The 15,817-nt window shown below is 46.4% G+C and overlaps 1 protein-coding gene across 1 annotated transcript in view; it reads right to left on the reverse strand.

The window, feature by feature from the left end:
• Positions 1-15,817, reverse strand: part of LOC110569887 (serine/threonine-protein phosphatase 4 regulatory subunit 1-like) — an 80,857-nt gene that overhangs the window by 25,871 nt on the left and 39,169 nt on the right. The window contains exons 3-5 of the mRNA XM_044918712.1: positions 15,278-15,384; positions 13,842-13,984; positions 5,272-5,418 (exon numbers count right to left, since the gene is read on the reverse strand). Coding sequence (XP_044774647.1) covers positions 5,272-5,418; positions 13,842-13,984; positions 15,278-15,384 — 397 coding nt within the window. The remainder of the gene's footprint in view (positions 1-5,271; positions 5,419-13,841; positions 13,985-15,277; positions 15,385-15,817) is intronic.

Below are 15,817 nucleotides of genomic sequence, written 5' to 3' on the forward strand. Positions count from 1 at the left end.
TATCATAAATGAAAGGGGAACATACTACAGATCTTACAGGCATGAAAGGGATAAGGATATATTTTTTTCAAGATTTTATATATTTATTTGAGAGAGAGAGAGCATGAGCATAAGCAGGGGTGGGGAGGGGCAGAGGGAAATCCCCACTGTGCAGGGAGCCAGATGCAGGGCTTGATCCCAGGACCCGGCGATCATGACCTGAGCCGAAGGCAGACGCTTACCTGACTGAGCCACCCAGCATCCCGAAAGGGATAAGGAAATATTGCAAGCAACATTAGTCCAATAAATTTAACAACTTAGATGAAATTAATAAATTCCCTAAAATGCACAACTTACCCACTGACACAGATGAAATAACAGATCTGAATATCCCCGTATCTGAATTGGATTTGCTATCAAAAACCATCTCACAAAGAAAACCCTAGCACCAGAGGTTTTACTGGTGAATTCTAACAAATACTTAAGGGAAAAACAACACCAATTTTGAACAAAATCTTTCAGAAAATAGAAGAGCAGGGAATGTTTCCCAACTCATTTTTTGATGCCCGAATAACCCAGATTCTAAAACCTGACAAAAATAATAGGAAAAGAAAATTGCCCACAATAGTCCTCTTGAATACAGATATGAAAATCAACAACACAATGTAAGCAAATAATGGAGAAGGGAGCACTCTTCATGGTGGAAGATCAACTTGAACCATCAATGGACACCATACTAGTAGGGGGAAGTCTGATGAAAAGCACACTCTGACTCCCCTTCTTACGTCCAGAGGAGAAAGTAGTACATAAAAACTGGGCAGACACCACCTCTATCTCCTAAGTCACCAGTTAATGACGGCCAAAGTCAGAACACACTGAAGTCTTGGGTCTCCCGCCGTGATACATGAGAACACGTTTCTGCACCTTTCTTGTCAGAAACGCAGAGCCTGAATCTAATCATGAGGAAACACTAGACAAACCCAAACTGGGAGACATTCTGCCCAAGAACTGGCCTGTGCTCTTCCAACACATTAACGTTACAAAATTCAAAGGCTCAGGATCTGTTCCAGATACAAGGAGACCAAAGTGTTGTGACAATTCCGTGCACTGTGTGATCCTGGACTGGATCCCAGACAAATGACAACATCTGCATGTGAACTGTGGATGAGATATTAGCATCATATCAAAGTTAGACTTCCTGATTTTGATCGATGTGCTATGGTTGTTTAAGAGAGTATTTCCTTGTTTTTAGGAAATACATACTGAAAAATGTGGGACGAAAAGGGCATAATGCCTCCAATTTCCTCTCAAATGGCTCAGAAAAATACTTAATCATACATGTATGTGTATCTGTGTGTGTGTAAGGACAGAGACTGTAATAAACTACAGGAGAACCTGATAGAGGGTATACAAGAGTTCAAGAGTCCATTCCTGAAAATTTTCTACAAGTTTAAAACTAAAACAAAATGAAAAATCACCCCCCAAAATTTTTAAAGAACTCTCCCACTCCCCCCACCAAAGAAAAAAAGATGGAAGGAGGAAGAAGGGGGAGGACTTCCTGTCTCTGCGGTCTGCTCTTCCCACTGTACACACAGCCTTAGCAGAAAAAGGTCCTGGGTTAGCAGCTCACCCACAACTACTTGGAATCTGCACACAGCAAACATGAGGGAAAAGCACACTGAGACTGGCAGGAAGAGGGGTGGGGCCGAGGGGAGGGGAAATGATCCCCACAAAACGAAAAGGCTTGCATCTTCCGAGCTCGGAGGACACATCTCTCTGACCTGACTCGAGGCAGAGTTGTACAGAGTGGTGGCCACAATAAATGAGCACGCAAAGCTCCCGTATCCAGGGGAACAGGCAACTGAAGACTGCCCAGTAGCTCCGTCTACCCCTCTCCATCTGCCACACCCACATGACCTTATTACTACCAGTATAAAATACAGAGTCATTAAAAGCCAGCCAGCACACCAAGTGACAAGAAATGATATTCCCGTGGCCCTGGGAACTACTTGCATGGAATGACGATCTTCACTTAGTTGCTTGGAGCCAACTATTCTTTATAATACACAACCACAACATTCTTTTTAAATAAATGCACAAATAAAAATGAGCTTAAAAATAGGAATGACGACAAAAAATGAGGAAGCCTTAATGTGAAAACGTGTTGAGAGAGAAAAATAGGCTTCTGACAATTAGTTATAATCTCAGAATGCTAATGGCCTTCCTGCAAGCAAGAGGAATTATAATTGGTCTCTGGTGGCCTGTTTATGCTGTCTAGATATAATTACAGGATGCAGTGCCTCCAGTTTTTACCGATTCATTCATTCAACAACTAACATTTATTTAGTACTGACTCTGGGCCTGGCACTGTGCTGGATGCCGATGGTGGAAAGACACCTGTGTTTAGAAGCTCACACTTTTGAAGGAGAAATAAACAAGTCAAGTTCACAATTCGATTGCTAAAGGAGGGAGTCACAGACATTGTCTGCCATCTATAGAAAGATTTCACAAACCAAAATGCACATGTCTGTGAGAAAGCAGGATGGAAGAAACCAGCCTGTAATTTACACTGCATAACTCAATTTAAAAATGCCCAGGCCATGTCTACTTGGCTACCTTTGATTTCCCTAATCAAGTATGCACTAGGGTTGCTGGCACCAGAATCAACTGATCTCGTAACCCCGAACGAGAATGAAAAGGCGAGAGCACAGACACACATTTTGCCGATGGAGGCATGCAGGTTCCTTTGGGCAAGAAGCAATTCCTTTAGAACCACACTATTCTGGGATGGTGCGTGTTTACGGATAGGGGGCTGTAGCAGCATTCACACCACGTGGCTGGAAAGAGAGCCCCAAACAAGCAGCACGACTGGTTTCTCTCCTCACCCATCACCCTCCTCACCAGCACATGGGCCCACAGTATCTGGGGGTCACTCACAGCCCAGCTGGGAACCCTGCCCTCCTTGGGGAGCTCTCCAAACCACACATTTGGGCTGCTTCTCCTTGAGGAATGAAAGCCACTCTCTCTATCCATCCTGTCACTTCCTAGCTAACGAGAACAGCGCCCTCCGGGATTCTCGACACCGGGTGCCCAAGGAGTAAGATCCGTCCAGCGACCCCTTCCCCTTGGCCTCCAGGAGAGGAACTCCGGGGCTCCAGGAAAGGAACACAGGACAGCTTCCAAATCTGACCAAAGCATGCAGGGGCCTGACCAGGCACCCCGAATCCTGCTTCCAACAAGGCTCCGTGGGGAGAGAAGTGGAGCTCCTCCAGAAATACCCTGAAACGTAAGTGCACCTCAGCCTGAGGAGGGTTCGAGACTAATTGTTCTTGGCAGCCACATTTGAAAGCTTACACATTTGAGTAATGGTATCAGCCACTCACTTAGAATGAAAAATACAATTTATGTGAACTAATTTGTTCTGTAAGTGAGTTGTGGAGATAGCTTTTTGAAGGCTTGTTGTATTTTCCAAATATTTTCACCAGAAGAAGAAGAGGGAGGAGGAGGACAGTGAGGAGGAGGAGGAAAAGAATATTGCTGGCAAGAATGGAGTGGCTGAAAACAAAACAAAATAAAAATCACGCAAAAACGCCTTGAGCATTATTTTTCATGCTATTATCAGTCTTGAGGGATAAGATATTTGGTTGTCGGTTATAACCTTGGAAACTTGCCTAACCAACTTTCCAACAAAGAAGAAGATCTAGCTGGCAAAGTTCACTGCTCAACTGCCAAATATTCCAACTAAATGATATTACCCAGGTTCATTTTGCAAAATAAATTTAATTTCTTATAGGGAAACTTGAAATTTATAAAAGAACCCTGGAGAATTTGAATTTTAATAATCAATTATTCTTCAGCCTGATTCATCTTATAAACATATGGAATATGCAAAAACTTAAATTAGTTTAAAAAGCCAGCCCTGTAACTCATAGTTGAGGAAAACTTTTACATAAATGAAGAATAATTGCCAAATGCTCTGATGCTATAATACAATTTTTTAGCTCCACACTCTATGTTTCCTCACTTTGAAAAAGAATTCCTTTTTCCAATGTCATTCTTTTCCAACCAAGAAAACAATTATCTTCTAGATATTATTGTACTCATAACGAAGGCCCATGATTTTTTTTTTTTTAATCCTTAGGTATGATTTTCCTAAAATGCTGGGATAATCCTGAGTCTTCTGTAAGAGAAACAGGGGGCTGTTCTGTGCAGCACCGTCTGCCTGGGTCAGTGGAGGGAAGGAGCCACAGAGAAGAAGATGGCCACGGATGACCTTCCCTTGGGCCACAAAGGAGAAGGCATGAGGACAAGCCAGGGAGTCTGTGTCTGGGGAAGTACGGGAGAGCTACCACTGGCTCATCAGCAGCTACTATGTGAATGAGGGTTCCAGAAGCAAGCAGAAAGTCCTTGACTCTACAGTCACGTTATGACGGTTACAGGGTCTTATAAACCCAAGGAAACCACAAAATTAACTATTAAAGGAAGAAGAAATTTAGTATTTGTACTAGTCCTTTAACTGTACACCTTTAATGGGTATGAGCAGATGCTTCGATAGGGCACATCCCAAACTGCTGTGGACATTCTGGCCACACCTGCACTCTTCAGAGTGGACTCTCATTACCTACTCACATACCTACCCAGCACTCTCTTGTCCTAAACTATACACAGACACTCACGTCTACTGGATTTTCTTGAACTGCCCAACCACAACCTAAAATCATCACCCATACTAGACTGGGTTCTGTACTCTGGGAAACAGGGCTCATGATCCCAGTGGGTCCAAAGACTGATTTACCTGTAAATCTCTGCATCTTGCCTCACCTCAGCCTAAACTACTTTGATTTCGACAGCTTTGCCATCTTAAAACACCTGGTGATCTAAGGATAATCATTTCTTTTTTTTTTTTTTTTTTAAAGATTTTATTTATTTATTTGACAGAGACAGAGATAGCGAGAGAAGGAACACAAGCAGCGGGAGTGGGAGAGGGAGAGCAGGCTTCCCGCCCAGGAGGGAACCTGATGTGGGACTCGATCCCAGGACCCTGGGATCATGACCTGAGCCGAAGGCAGACGCTTAACGACTGAGCCACCCAGGCGCCCGGATAATCATTTCTAAAACATGCTCAGATCTGAACTGTGAACGTTCTCTGACCAAGGCCACATCGCCAGCCACCTTGTTTAGGGGGGAAGTGCTGGCCAACAATGAACACATGTGAAACCTCAAGTCATGCACACCCCAAATTATGGGACAATCCACCAAGGTGTGGGGCTATCGTTCCCTACACAGACTTACGTTCACAGCTTCTGCTTTATATTCGTCATCACTGTCCGGGGCAGAGAGCGCCAGCAGGATTGGACACACTTTGTTTTCAATATCGTGTTGGGAAATTAGATCTTGTTCCAGAAGAATCAAGAGTACTTCCTGACTTGATTTTCTAACCTAGAAGAGGAAAGAATGGCAAAAGGTGAAACACCAAATGAGCTGAAGTGCTCTCAGGATCCAGACCAAACTCCCTGAGCAGAGTGCCAAGCTGACCGCCCTGTCTTCTGCGGCACACGCGAATCACACAGGGCGTCTGACCTGCCACGTGTACTTCCAACCCAAGGCCTCAAAATACGCCGCTCCCTCTGCCTGGCTGGTTCCTACCGTTCCTTTCTCAGGCCAAACATCCCCCTCCCCAGGACCCCATTCAGGTCATGTCCCCCATCTGTCCTCCAACAGTGCCCCCCACTTTGCCCTCATGGCTCAGACCCCGGATTTCTGCACAGACACACCCACACACGTCCACAGAAGGCCACGGGGCAGGGGCCCAGAGATGAGCCCCAACGAGGCAGGACTCGGAAGCCTCCTCAGTCCCAGAGGAGGGGCGAGCGAGCACTAGAAGGCAGAGGGACCCCAAAAAGCTGGACAGAGAACATATCTGGGGACGTGAAAGCACAGGAAACTCCCAACTTACAGAGCAAGGAATGGAAGATGCAGCCCATTGCAGTGACACTGAAGGAGGGAAAGAGCACCGGGACCCAGAGCGCACACAGAGTGGCAGGTGAGCAGACAGCAGTTACAAAATAAGCTACGGAGGCACTCTGACATGGAAGCTTCCAAACAAGTGACAAGATGAAAACGGTAATTTAGAAAGATCATTCCGGCAGCGGTGTTCCAAGTCAACCGGAGGCGATGAAAGGCTGAGGGCAGAGAGGTCAGCCAGGTAGCCACCGCAACAGCCCCGGAGGGAGGGGCGGGCAGAGGAAAGGGGATGCCCCGGCGATATTACCAGGCCTGGGTGACAGGACACAGTGTCCAGCCAGAGGCAGTGAAAGTCCCCCATAACTCGGAGATGTCAGACACTTATTGAGCTCTCCAGCACATGCCAGGAGCAGAGAACGTGCGAGGTGCGAGGAGCACAGTCGAGGGCAGACCCTTCGGCCACCTCGCTACATGACTCAGTCCCAGGTGGCAGCTGAGGACTCCAGAGGGTGGCAGCGCAGGGAGGACACGGCAGGCGGGGGCAGGCGGGCAGGTCCTCGGCTGAGGACATGGAGCAGAATGTCAAAGGCAGTCAGAAGCCTGCTGAGGGCAGGGGGTGAAGGGTGGACCCCAAACGTTATGTACCTCCAACCTTTGGAGTCTTTGAATGTGACCTTTTGTGGAAAAAGGGTCTCTGCAGATGTGATTGGGGGTCACGTTAAGGACCTGAGGTCACCTGGCATTAGCAGGGTGACCCTAAGGGCAACCACAAGTGTCCTTATAAGAGAAAGGCAAGGGGAGAGGACAGACAGAAGAGGAGGAGGCCACAGGAAAACAGAGGCAGAGGCTAGGGCAATGTAGCTGGAAACCAAGGGGGTCCACACCTCCAGAAGCTGGAAGAGACAAGGAACAGAATCTCCCCTGGAGCCTCCAGAGTGAGCAAGACCCGATGATACCTTGATCTTGGACTTCCAGCCTCCCCACCTGTGAGAGAATAAATGTGTGCTGTTTTAAGCCCCCAGCTTGTGGTGCTTGGTTATGGCTGCCCCTGGGGACTGTTAGAGCAAGCAAGGAAAGGGAGAGGACAATGGGCTCAAAGATAGGAGATGAGCTCTGGGGACACAGGGCAAGTCAGGGCACGGCACCTCAAGCAACCCAGGGGAGGCTGGAGCCAGCTGGGGTGGGGCAGGGCACTGGGGAGCCCCAAGGGTTGGAAAGCAGAGGAGTGACAAGAGCAGACACAGCTTCAGTGAGGGTGACAGTTTAAGCCTCAAGTGGCTCTAAAAGCTGCAAGAGCGGGCGAGGGGCTCCCAGGCAGAGATGCTCTGGCTGAGGCCTGGAATTTGGGAGGGCAGGGGGGCCAGAAAGGACAGGGGAGGTTTGAGAGACACTGCTGGAGAGAGCTAAGCTCGTCACTGGAAAACCAAATATGACCCTGGGGTCTTTGCCTCAGGCCACCAATCACCAAATGGAAAAAATGGAGAAGGAAGACTGAAGGTAAAGAGAACTGGGGTGGGTGTCTGAGCTTGGGGGCCCAATGTGATGCACTGGATGCCTCGAGAGAACCGTCACTGGGCGGTGCAGGCTCGTGAACTCCTGGGGGAGAGACAGCCCTGTGCACGTGGCTCTGCTCCACCCCGGAAGCAGACGAGACCACCAAGGGAATCCCGACACAGTAAGAAAAAGACCAGACCACGCCCTGGAGGGCAGGCCAGGGCCAGGGCCAGCGCTGGAGCTTAGGGAAGAGCAGACCAGCAGGAAAGGAAGGGGTGGGGGGACACTTGAGTCACCCACAGGAGACCCTGCCTGGTTTCCAGGCTGCACCCCATCTGCATCCTCCGGGCCAGGGGCTGAGGGCTCTCTGAGCCTCGGCTTCTTGTCTGTAGAAGTACACAGTGACAGCATCCGCCTCCAAGGGCAGCTGTGGGGTGATACAACCTACAGACACGAAGGGCTCAGAACAGTGTGTGGGGTGGGGTGCCTGGGTGGCTCAGTCAGTTAAGCGTCTGCCTTCGGCTCAGGTCATGATCCCAGCGTCCTGGGATCGAGCCCCATGTCCAGGCTCCCTGCTCAGCGGGGAGTCTGCTTCTCCCTTCTCCCTTCTCCCCCTGATCTTACGCTCTTGCGCGGGTGCTCTCTCTCTCTCTCTCTCCCTCCCCCTCTCAAATAAATAAATATTAAAAAAAAAAAAAGAACAGGGTGTGGGGTCCGGTCTCCCCCAAATGAATCCTGCTTTACTGTGACTAAAATCATATGACTAGTTGCCGAGAGAGGGATGTAAGAGGTAATAAGACCATCCCAGTGCACACTGACCTAATGCTGAGCTCCAAAAGGAACAGAAAACATGTCTCCGTCACCTGTGCATCCCATCGGTGGGGGAGAGCAATGCTAAATGTCTAGGAGGCAGCCAAGAAAGGTTTCTTCAAAGACCCAAAAGTCGTTAACGGTGACAAATGGTGCAAAAAAAAAATCAAGTAAAGGCAAAAAAGAAGTCACTGGATAGATAAATAAATTGTGGGAAGAATATAAATGCAATACCATCACCTGGTTAAAATGAATGACCACGAGCTCTTGGGATCGATGTGGATAGATCTTAAAAAGGGAGGGATAAAAGCAAGTGGCAGAATGGAAAGTACAGTGTGATGCCATTTATATAAGGTTTTAAAGCACCTAAAACAAGACACTCTCTTATTCAGGGCCACTTACACGAGTGGTGGGACTATAAAACTCTGGACACCCCGGGGCTCAGGGTAGTGGTTTCCTACAAAAGGGGAGGGAGGGAGAACGGCCTGGGGAGGGCACAGCACAGTTTTAACCGGATCTACAACCTATACATAAAAAATTAAACAGGTCTAAAGCAAAATTACAAAAGTTTAACATTTGTTGAGTGAGTGTAATAGGTATGTGGGTACTTATTACACAATCCTCTTGTGTGATTAAAACATCTCATGGTTTTTTAAAAATCAAAACTATCTCTGAAGAAACAAAAACACCGGATTTCACAGTGAGACGAGCTGAGTCCATGGCAAGACATCTCTCGGCTGCAGTGGGGCCAGCTGCTGCCTGGCTGGGAGCCCATGCAGGGCAGAGGATGCAGAGCTTCCTTTTTCAAGAAGCTTGGCAGTGGGGAAGGGAGTGGTGGTACGCTCAGGGGAGAGGCCAGGGCACAGAGGGTTGAGGGAGATGGAGGCATGATGAAAATCAAAAGAGAAAAGCCAATGAGAGAGACTGGAAAAATGGGCCAGCTCTGAGACAAGAAGATGGGAACAAAGAGGGAAATGAAGACATCGCACTGAAGAGGGGCTGGGACCCCCGTGTCCCCTGAGAGAGAAGGCAAGTAGCTCAGGACAGCCAGAAAAATGTGGCCACACTAGCAAACGGAGAGGTGGCAGCTGCCTCAGTCCCACAACACACTACTAAAACTCCACCAGGTACCAGGCCCTGTGCTCGGGCACGGAGACAATCAAGTAAGACACAGTTCCTACAGTCAGTGCTCAGAGTCTAACATGGGAGAGAAAATACTAGTCACGACATCCAGAGGAGCCTGGGCGGTCCCAACACATACACCAGATGAGCCTCGGGAAACGGGGCCTGGCATCCCGGGCTCCCTCGGCAGCTCATGGCGCCCCAACACACACACCACATTTCTCTGCACTCGGCTCTCGTACCTCCAAAACAAAGGAATGAACAAGCATGCCCATACTTCACAGGGTGGTTACGAAGAGTAAACAAGATAATCCTCACTAATCCTGGAGCACAGTATGTCACACCCTGAGAGCTCAAGCAACACTAGCTGTTAGCAGTACCAGCAATGTGGTAATGATATCACTATCGTGCCTGATTTCGTGATTTCATACCTCCCATGAGTCCCTGCAAAGCGCACGGGCCCTGAAGAGTACCTGATGACGAACGGAGGGAGGCCTGCGCCGCAGATGCTCGACCAACCTGACAGACCCACTCCCACAGGCAAAAAAATCTGAGTCTTGGCCGAATTCAGAATCCTACCTCCTCGGGGACCCTGCAGCATCGCCCCAGGGAGCAGGTCTGAAAGGGCTGGCCTCGGTTAAAGCGAGGAAGACATGGACAGGAGGAGAGGAGAGGCATTTGGAAGGAGCAAGGCCGCAAGCATGGGCAGAAGGGAAAGGGTGCACAGATGCAGCGGCCTACAGAGGAGTCAGCTGTGCCTGAAGGCATTAGAGTCTGAACGAAAAACCTTCAGGAAGATCGGACTCTGCCATATTTCTGTGTTTAAAGGTGACAGGAACGGAGAAGAGGGGGTGTACCCAAAAGAGTTCTGTTTATCATGGAAACAAAGGACACCTGGCAAGGCCTGGCTGGGCAGGGGGGTGGGAGAAGGGAGGGTTTTGATGGCCCCAGGCTGGGGCTCCAGGGAACCAAAGGAAGTATGAGCGGATCCGCTTGTTGAGAGAAGAGATGAAGACGAAGGCCTCTATTTTCTCACTCAAGCAAAAGGCAAGGTCGCCCGTTTGGTGGACGACAGGCCAAGGTGGAGAGGCTTGATGACAGTGGCAAAGGTCTGAAAGAGCAGCCTTGGATGAGGTAAGACCCGCTGAGGAGGGATGAGCGGAAGGGTCGGCAGGCAGCGCTGTGAGTCTGGCTGCGATCAGAATCCCTACGTCTGCGATGGCACCAGTCAATGCATGGCAGCGGCCCCTACCCGCACCCCGCCCTAAACTCGGCCTCTGGGCCCCGAGAGTCTGCGAGTTGTGGATGGGCGGACAGGCAGAGACAGAGTGGCGGAGGCACTGTCAGAAAGGGGTGCAGATGGGGAGGCCACCAGAAAGGGGAGGCTGAGGGAGGGGGCGCCCAAAGCAGAACAGGAAGTGAAGGCAGGACAGGAAGGCTCAGGGTGGTGGCAGAGCAAGGAGGGCCAGGAGAGAGCCTGGGGTCCAAATCACAGCTCCAGCCCCTCGCCTTCTGGAACCAAGCAGATGGCAATGATGTATGACAAAGGTCAAGGACACGTGAAGTTCTTTGACCCAGGACAATCTCATCTTCAAGAATATATCCAAAGGAAAAAAGAACAGCCAATGGAAGAATATAACCACACCCTTTATAATGCTCACTGCATCCACTGCACCAAAAGGCTGAAAGAAAGCTAAGCATTCAACAAAAGTAAAAACACAAAGATTATGAAGATGTACAATGTCTACTACACGCCAGTGAGCTTTCTGGGGCAGGAAATCTGTCCTACTCATGTCTTTATCCCCAGCACAAAGCACCACGCTCGGCTCGTAACGGGCATTCAGAAGCCGTCAGAATAAATGAATGAATGGGAGAAACTGCATCACATTATGATTAGACCCATGTGGGAAAAAATGGAAGCACCTGAAGAAGAAAATGCAAAAATAATCAAAATACTGCCATTTGGAGAGTGGAAAAAGGAGGACTTTCTTCCTTATTCGAATACTACATTTAATCGTGTCACAGTATAACAGTTAAAGTATTTGCTCTTTAAAAATGCTTAGATTAAGGGAGAAATACAAGCCAAAACTGCAGAACTTCTTGAAAACAACAATAATGAAAACTTGGCATATCATTAAAAATTATAAATATGGGGGCACCTGGGTGGCTCAGTTAAACATCCAACTCTTGATTTCAGCTCAGGTCATGATCTCAGGGTCGTGAAATTGAGCCCTGCGTCCCACTCTGTGCTGGGCGTGGAGCTGCTTGGGATTCTCTCTCTTCCTCTCCCTCTGCCCCTCCCCCTGCCTTGTGCTCTCCTGCTCGCTCTCTCTCTAAAAAAAAAAAATTATAAATACCTTTAGCCTTTGTGCAAATCCATTCCCATAATAACTCAGAAATAGAAAGGCTGCAAGGCTACTTGCTGCAACAATTTTGAAGTGACAAAACAGTAGAAATAACCCAAATGTCTATCAATAAACCATGCCACACCTCCCCAGCGGAGTACATGCTGCTGGAAAAAGGGATGAGGAAGCTTTGCCCCACCTGCTACGGATTGATCTGCAGAATACCCTGGACAGCGGGGAAAGCAAGGGACAGAGCACCATGCACAGTATGCCACTTGCATCTGAGAAAGTAACACGGGGGTGCAGAGCAAAAGGACATGTGCATATGTGCTTCGAGTTATCTGTGTGTATTTTTTAAAGGTAAGAATAAACCAAAACCTGGAAAAAATGGCTATCTACAGGGGAGGGAGGGAACAGATGGGCGAGATAGGGATGGAAGTCAGATTTTTCTTTTCTTTTTTTTTTAAAGATTGTATTTATTTATTTTAGAGAGGAGGAGGGGCAGAAGGGGAGGGAGAGGGAGAGAGAGAGAATCTCGAGCAGACTCTGCACTGAGCATGGAGCCCGACACGGGGCTCAATCTCACGATCCTGAGATCATGACCTGAGCTGAAACCAAGAGTCGGACCCTTAACCAACTGAGCCACCCGGGTGACCCAGAAGTCAGATTTTTCCGAATGTACTTTGTTTTACAGTTTGACTTGGAATTATGTAAAAACATTTTAAATAATTATTAAGTCTAAATTAAATCAAAATGTAAAAGCTAAAGCAATTCCTAAAAATAAAAAATAAATGAGCGTAAGTGTGGATCAAGTTGGCAGCTTAGGCACAAAGAGAAGGGTTCATACAAGTGACTTTGAAACACAGTCTCATTAATATTATGCTAGTATGACTGTACATCTCTAGTGGGAGACAGCCCCAACACAAAAAGAACAGCAAAGAAATCTCAAACTATATTCAGCTATCCTACCATACTGTTAGTAATAAATCATACTGTTAGCAATCATACTGGTATTTTTATTTTGGACACACACACACACACATACACATTAATGCCATTAAGAGGCAAGATTTATATTGTGAAAAAAAAAGTTATGAATATAAAATCAAATAAGTAAAAGCCCTATAATCCTAAATGTGATGTTGGAAATATCAATACATACTCTTGGCAAAGAATTCTGTAATGAACAGAGAAGGCTGACACAACCCAAACACAATCCAATGCTCACACTTCCTGAGTGCTTCCTGATCTGATGCAGCAGGAAAACACAGTGGCGGCTAAAAAGGATTCTCACTATACTGCATAAAACTCTGAATCTGACCAAGCCTCTAGACTTAACTAGCAGTTCAGAGGAAGTACTGGGAATAGAGGAACATTTCAAACCACACTATGGGGATGTGATCAGCCAGATCCCAATGCAGGGACTCCTAGAGGTTAATGACCTAGTTTCCCAGAGCAGGGGAGTAAATGGGAGGATGAACGATTATAAATTAAGAGAGATTTAAAAGGCACATCCACCAAATGCCATGTGTGGACCTCATATGGATTCTGATTTAAAGAGACTGCCCCAAAAAAACCAGATTTCTGAGAAAACTGGAAAAGTTTCAACAACGACTTGAGATTACGTGATATTAAGGATCTATTGATAATTTTTATCCATGTGATAATGGAATTGCTATTATGTTTTTTTAAAAAGTGTCTATATTTCTCAGAGAGTAATACTAAAGCATTTACGGTTAAAATGACATGGTATCTGGGAAATGCTTTTATCTGGTTGGATTATCTCAAGATAAATGAAAACAGACTGGTCAAATGTTAATGACGGTCAAAGCTGGGTGCATTCATTTGGACATGGACACTCATTTTAAGATTCTCTCTGATGCTGTGTGTTTGAAATTTTCCATAAGAAAAAGTTAAAAAAAGAAAAGAAAAGAAAAGAAATATCTCATGATAAATAAGAGTGAGTGCTGTCTATCTGCCTGCGTTACTTGAGGAACCAGGCACAAACAGGTCTTTTGTTCTTGAATTGCTTAACTCTGAGAAGCTGCTCTTGGAATTATGAATATCAGCTCAAATAAGACTAAGGGGAATTTGCTGCACAGATCTTCAGGTCACAGTTTTTCACACCTGGTTGTTTGGATCCGTGAGGTACCGCACTACAATCGGTGTGAGATATTCAGAGAGCACCACTGGAAAATTTGATCTGTTTTCTTGCAAAAAAACAGCAATAGGAGGAATCTGTTCCATCAGCTCAGTCCGCACTGTGGGCTCTGCAGCAATAAAAAATCAGAAAAGAATTATATAAGAATAAGCCAAGCAGCTTATAGAGTATATAGTGATAGTTTCTAGCTTTTCTTACTAAAATACTTCATCAAGGAAATTAGACAAATGCAGTTTAAAAATCATTTCCCATTTAGACTATTTATGCTACAGACAGGCTTAAAAAGCTAATAAGCTTTGTGGCAATATAAAAACATAAAAGGAAGAGAGAATGACAACTCTATTATAACAAGCCATATATAAATCGAGGAGGGAGCAAGAAGTCTGCATGCTGGGCCAGCGTCCAAAAGCCATTACAACTAATGGCATATATGCCAGACCTATGGGTTGTGCTTATTTAAATTCCAGCCAGAATGTATACATTATAAATAATTCTTTCATAAATGCACTCCCCCACAATCCACGCATCCCAATTATTTCTAAGGCAAAGCATTAAACAAAAGAGAGGCTCTAGCTCCAATATACCACATTAAATTTAACACAAATATATAATTGCTTCAGCACTGTAAATGGTGACTCATTCACAAAGAAAATCCATTTAAGGACTCAAAACATCCACTTGGGCCTTCTAAAAGCATTGTGTCATATTCATATGAATATTTTAAATGAATACGGGAGCTATGTGGAAGGCTTATTTTTCTATTTTCAGTTAAAATGATCAAAATCTAAAGCAAGTGTAAGATTCCCGAAACTTTCTGAAGCTGTTCACCAATCATCACAAATGGGGGGGTGAGGGTGGGGGGGCTGCAGGACAGCTATCAGTTGCGGCAGCCCCAGCACCTGCTCCTCTCACTCCTCTCTCCTGTGTGTATGGGGGAGGAGAGCATGCGAGGGACCTCTTCCTGTCTCCCGCACAGCAGTGTGCTTCCTTCCCAGGACAGCAATCATGGAGAGATAGAAAGAGAAAGAAAAATCAAGAGTAGCCTACAAAGATCATAGGTGAGGGAAACTAATGACTGGGCTTGTTCTAATCCAAAAGGCTTCTTTTGATTTGGTATTTCTTAGCAACCAACAGGCTGGCAAAACTCATGAACTACAAAGGCCTTAACTGCCACGGCAGATAGCATTCATGGCCATTAGTCATTCTAATTTTCTAAAACTAAGGATAATTTGATGCCAAATAAGACATCCATTCTTCATGACAAAACCCATTCATGCTTAGACACTGCTTAAAACGTATTGATTAGCACTCAGGTTTTCTTTTTAATTCACTATCATTGGCTATACACAATTTCTTGGAAATACACAAGTAAAAAATAAAAGTATACAATCCTTGTACAAACCTGCATCTTCTGCCAATCTGACCACGATTTCCATTACTGTTAAGAAGTCCTCCTCATTGTTACTGAAGTCCCGGAGGACATCGAGCAGCCCTCTGGCAATAATCTGACTGTGGAGACAAGAAATGATCCATACAGTTACATGGGCAACACGGATGGCCACTGTGCTAATTACGAGCATCGTGTTAAGAGCAGGTAATAAAACCAGGGAACAAAGAAAAGTCAGCGACCTCTGTCCAGAGGGAGGAGAGGCCATCGAGGAACATCCAGAGACGGTCCGTACAATGTTGGTCACCATCCTATAGGAACCAGACCTGTATCCTCCAGCCTGGTGGTCACTGGAGGTTGAAACTGTTCACTTGGGACTAGAGAAAACCCTTTTTCTCCATTTCTGATTGATTCTTCAGGCCTAGATAAACTCAGAACAGAGGCTCCATGATAGTAGGAGGGAATTAAGTGACCAAAAAATGCAGAAGGAAAAGGTAAAAAGAGGCATCCTGGGGGCGCCTGGGTGGCTCAGTTAGTTAAGGGTCTGCCTTCAGC

This window comes from Neomonachus schauinslandi, chromosome 10, assembly GCF_002201575.2.
Source record: "Neomonachus schauinslandi chromosome 10, ASM220157v2, whole genome shotgun sequence".
Classification (NCBI taxonomy): domain Eukaryota; kingdom Metazoa; phylum Chordata; class Mammalia; order Carnivora; family Phocidae; genus Neomonachus; species Neomonachus schauinslandi.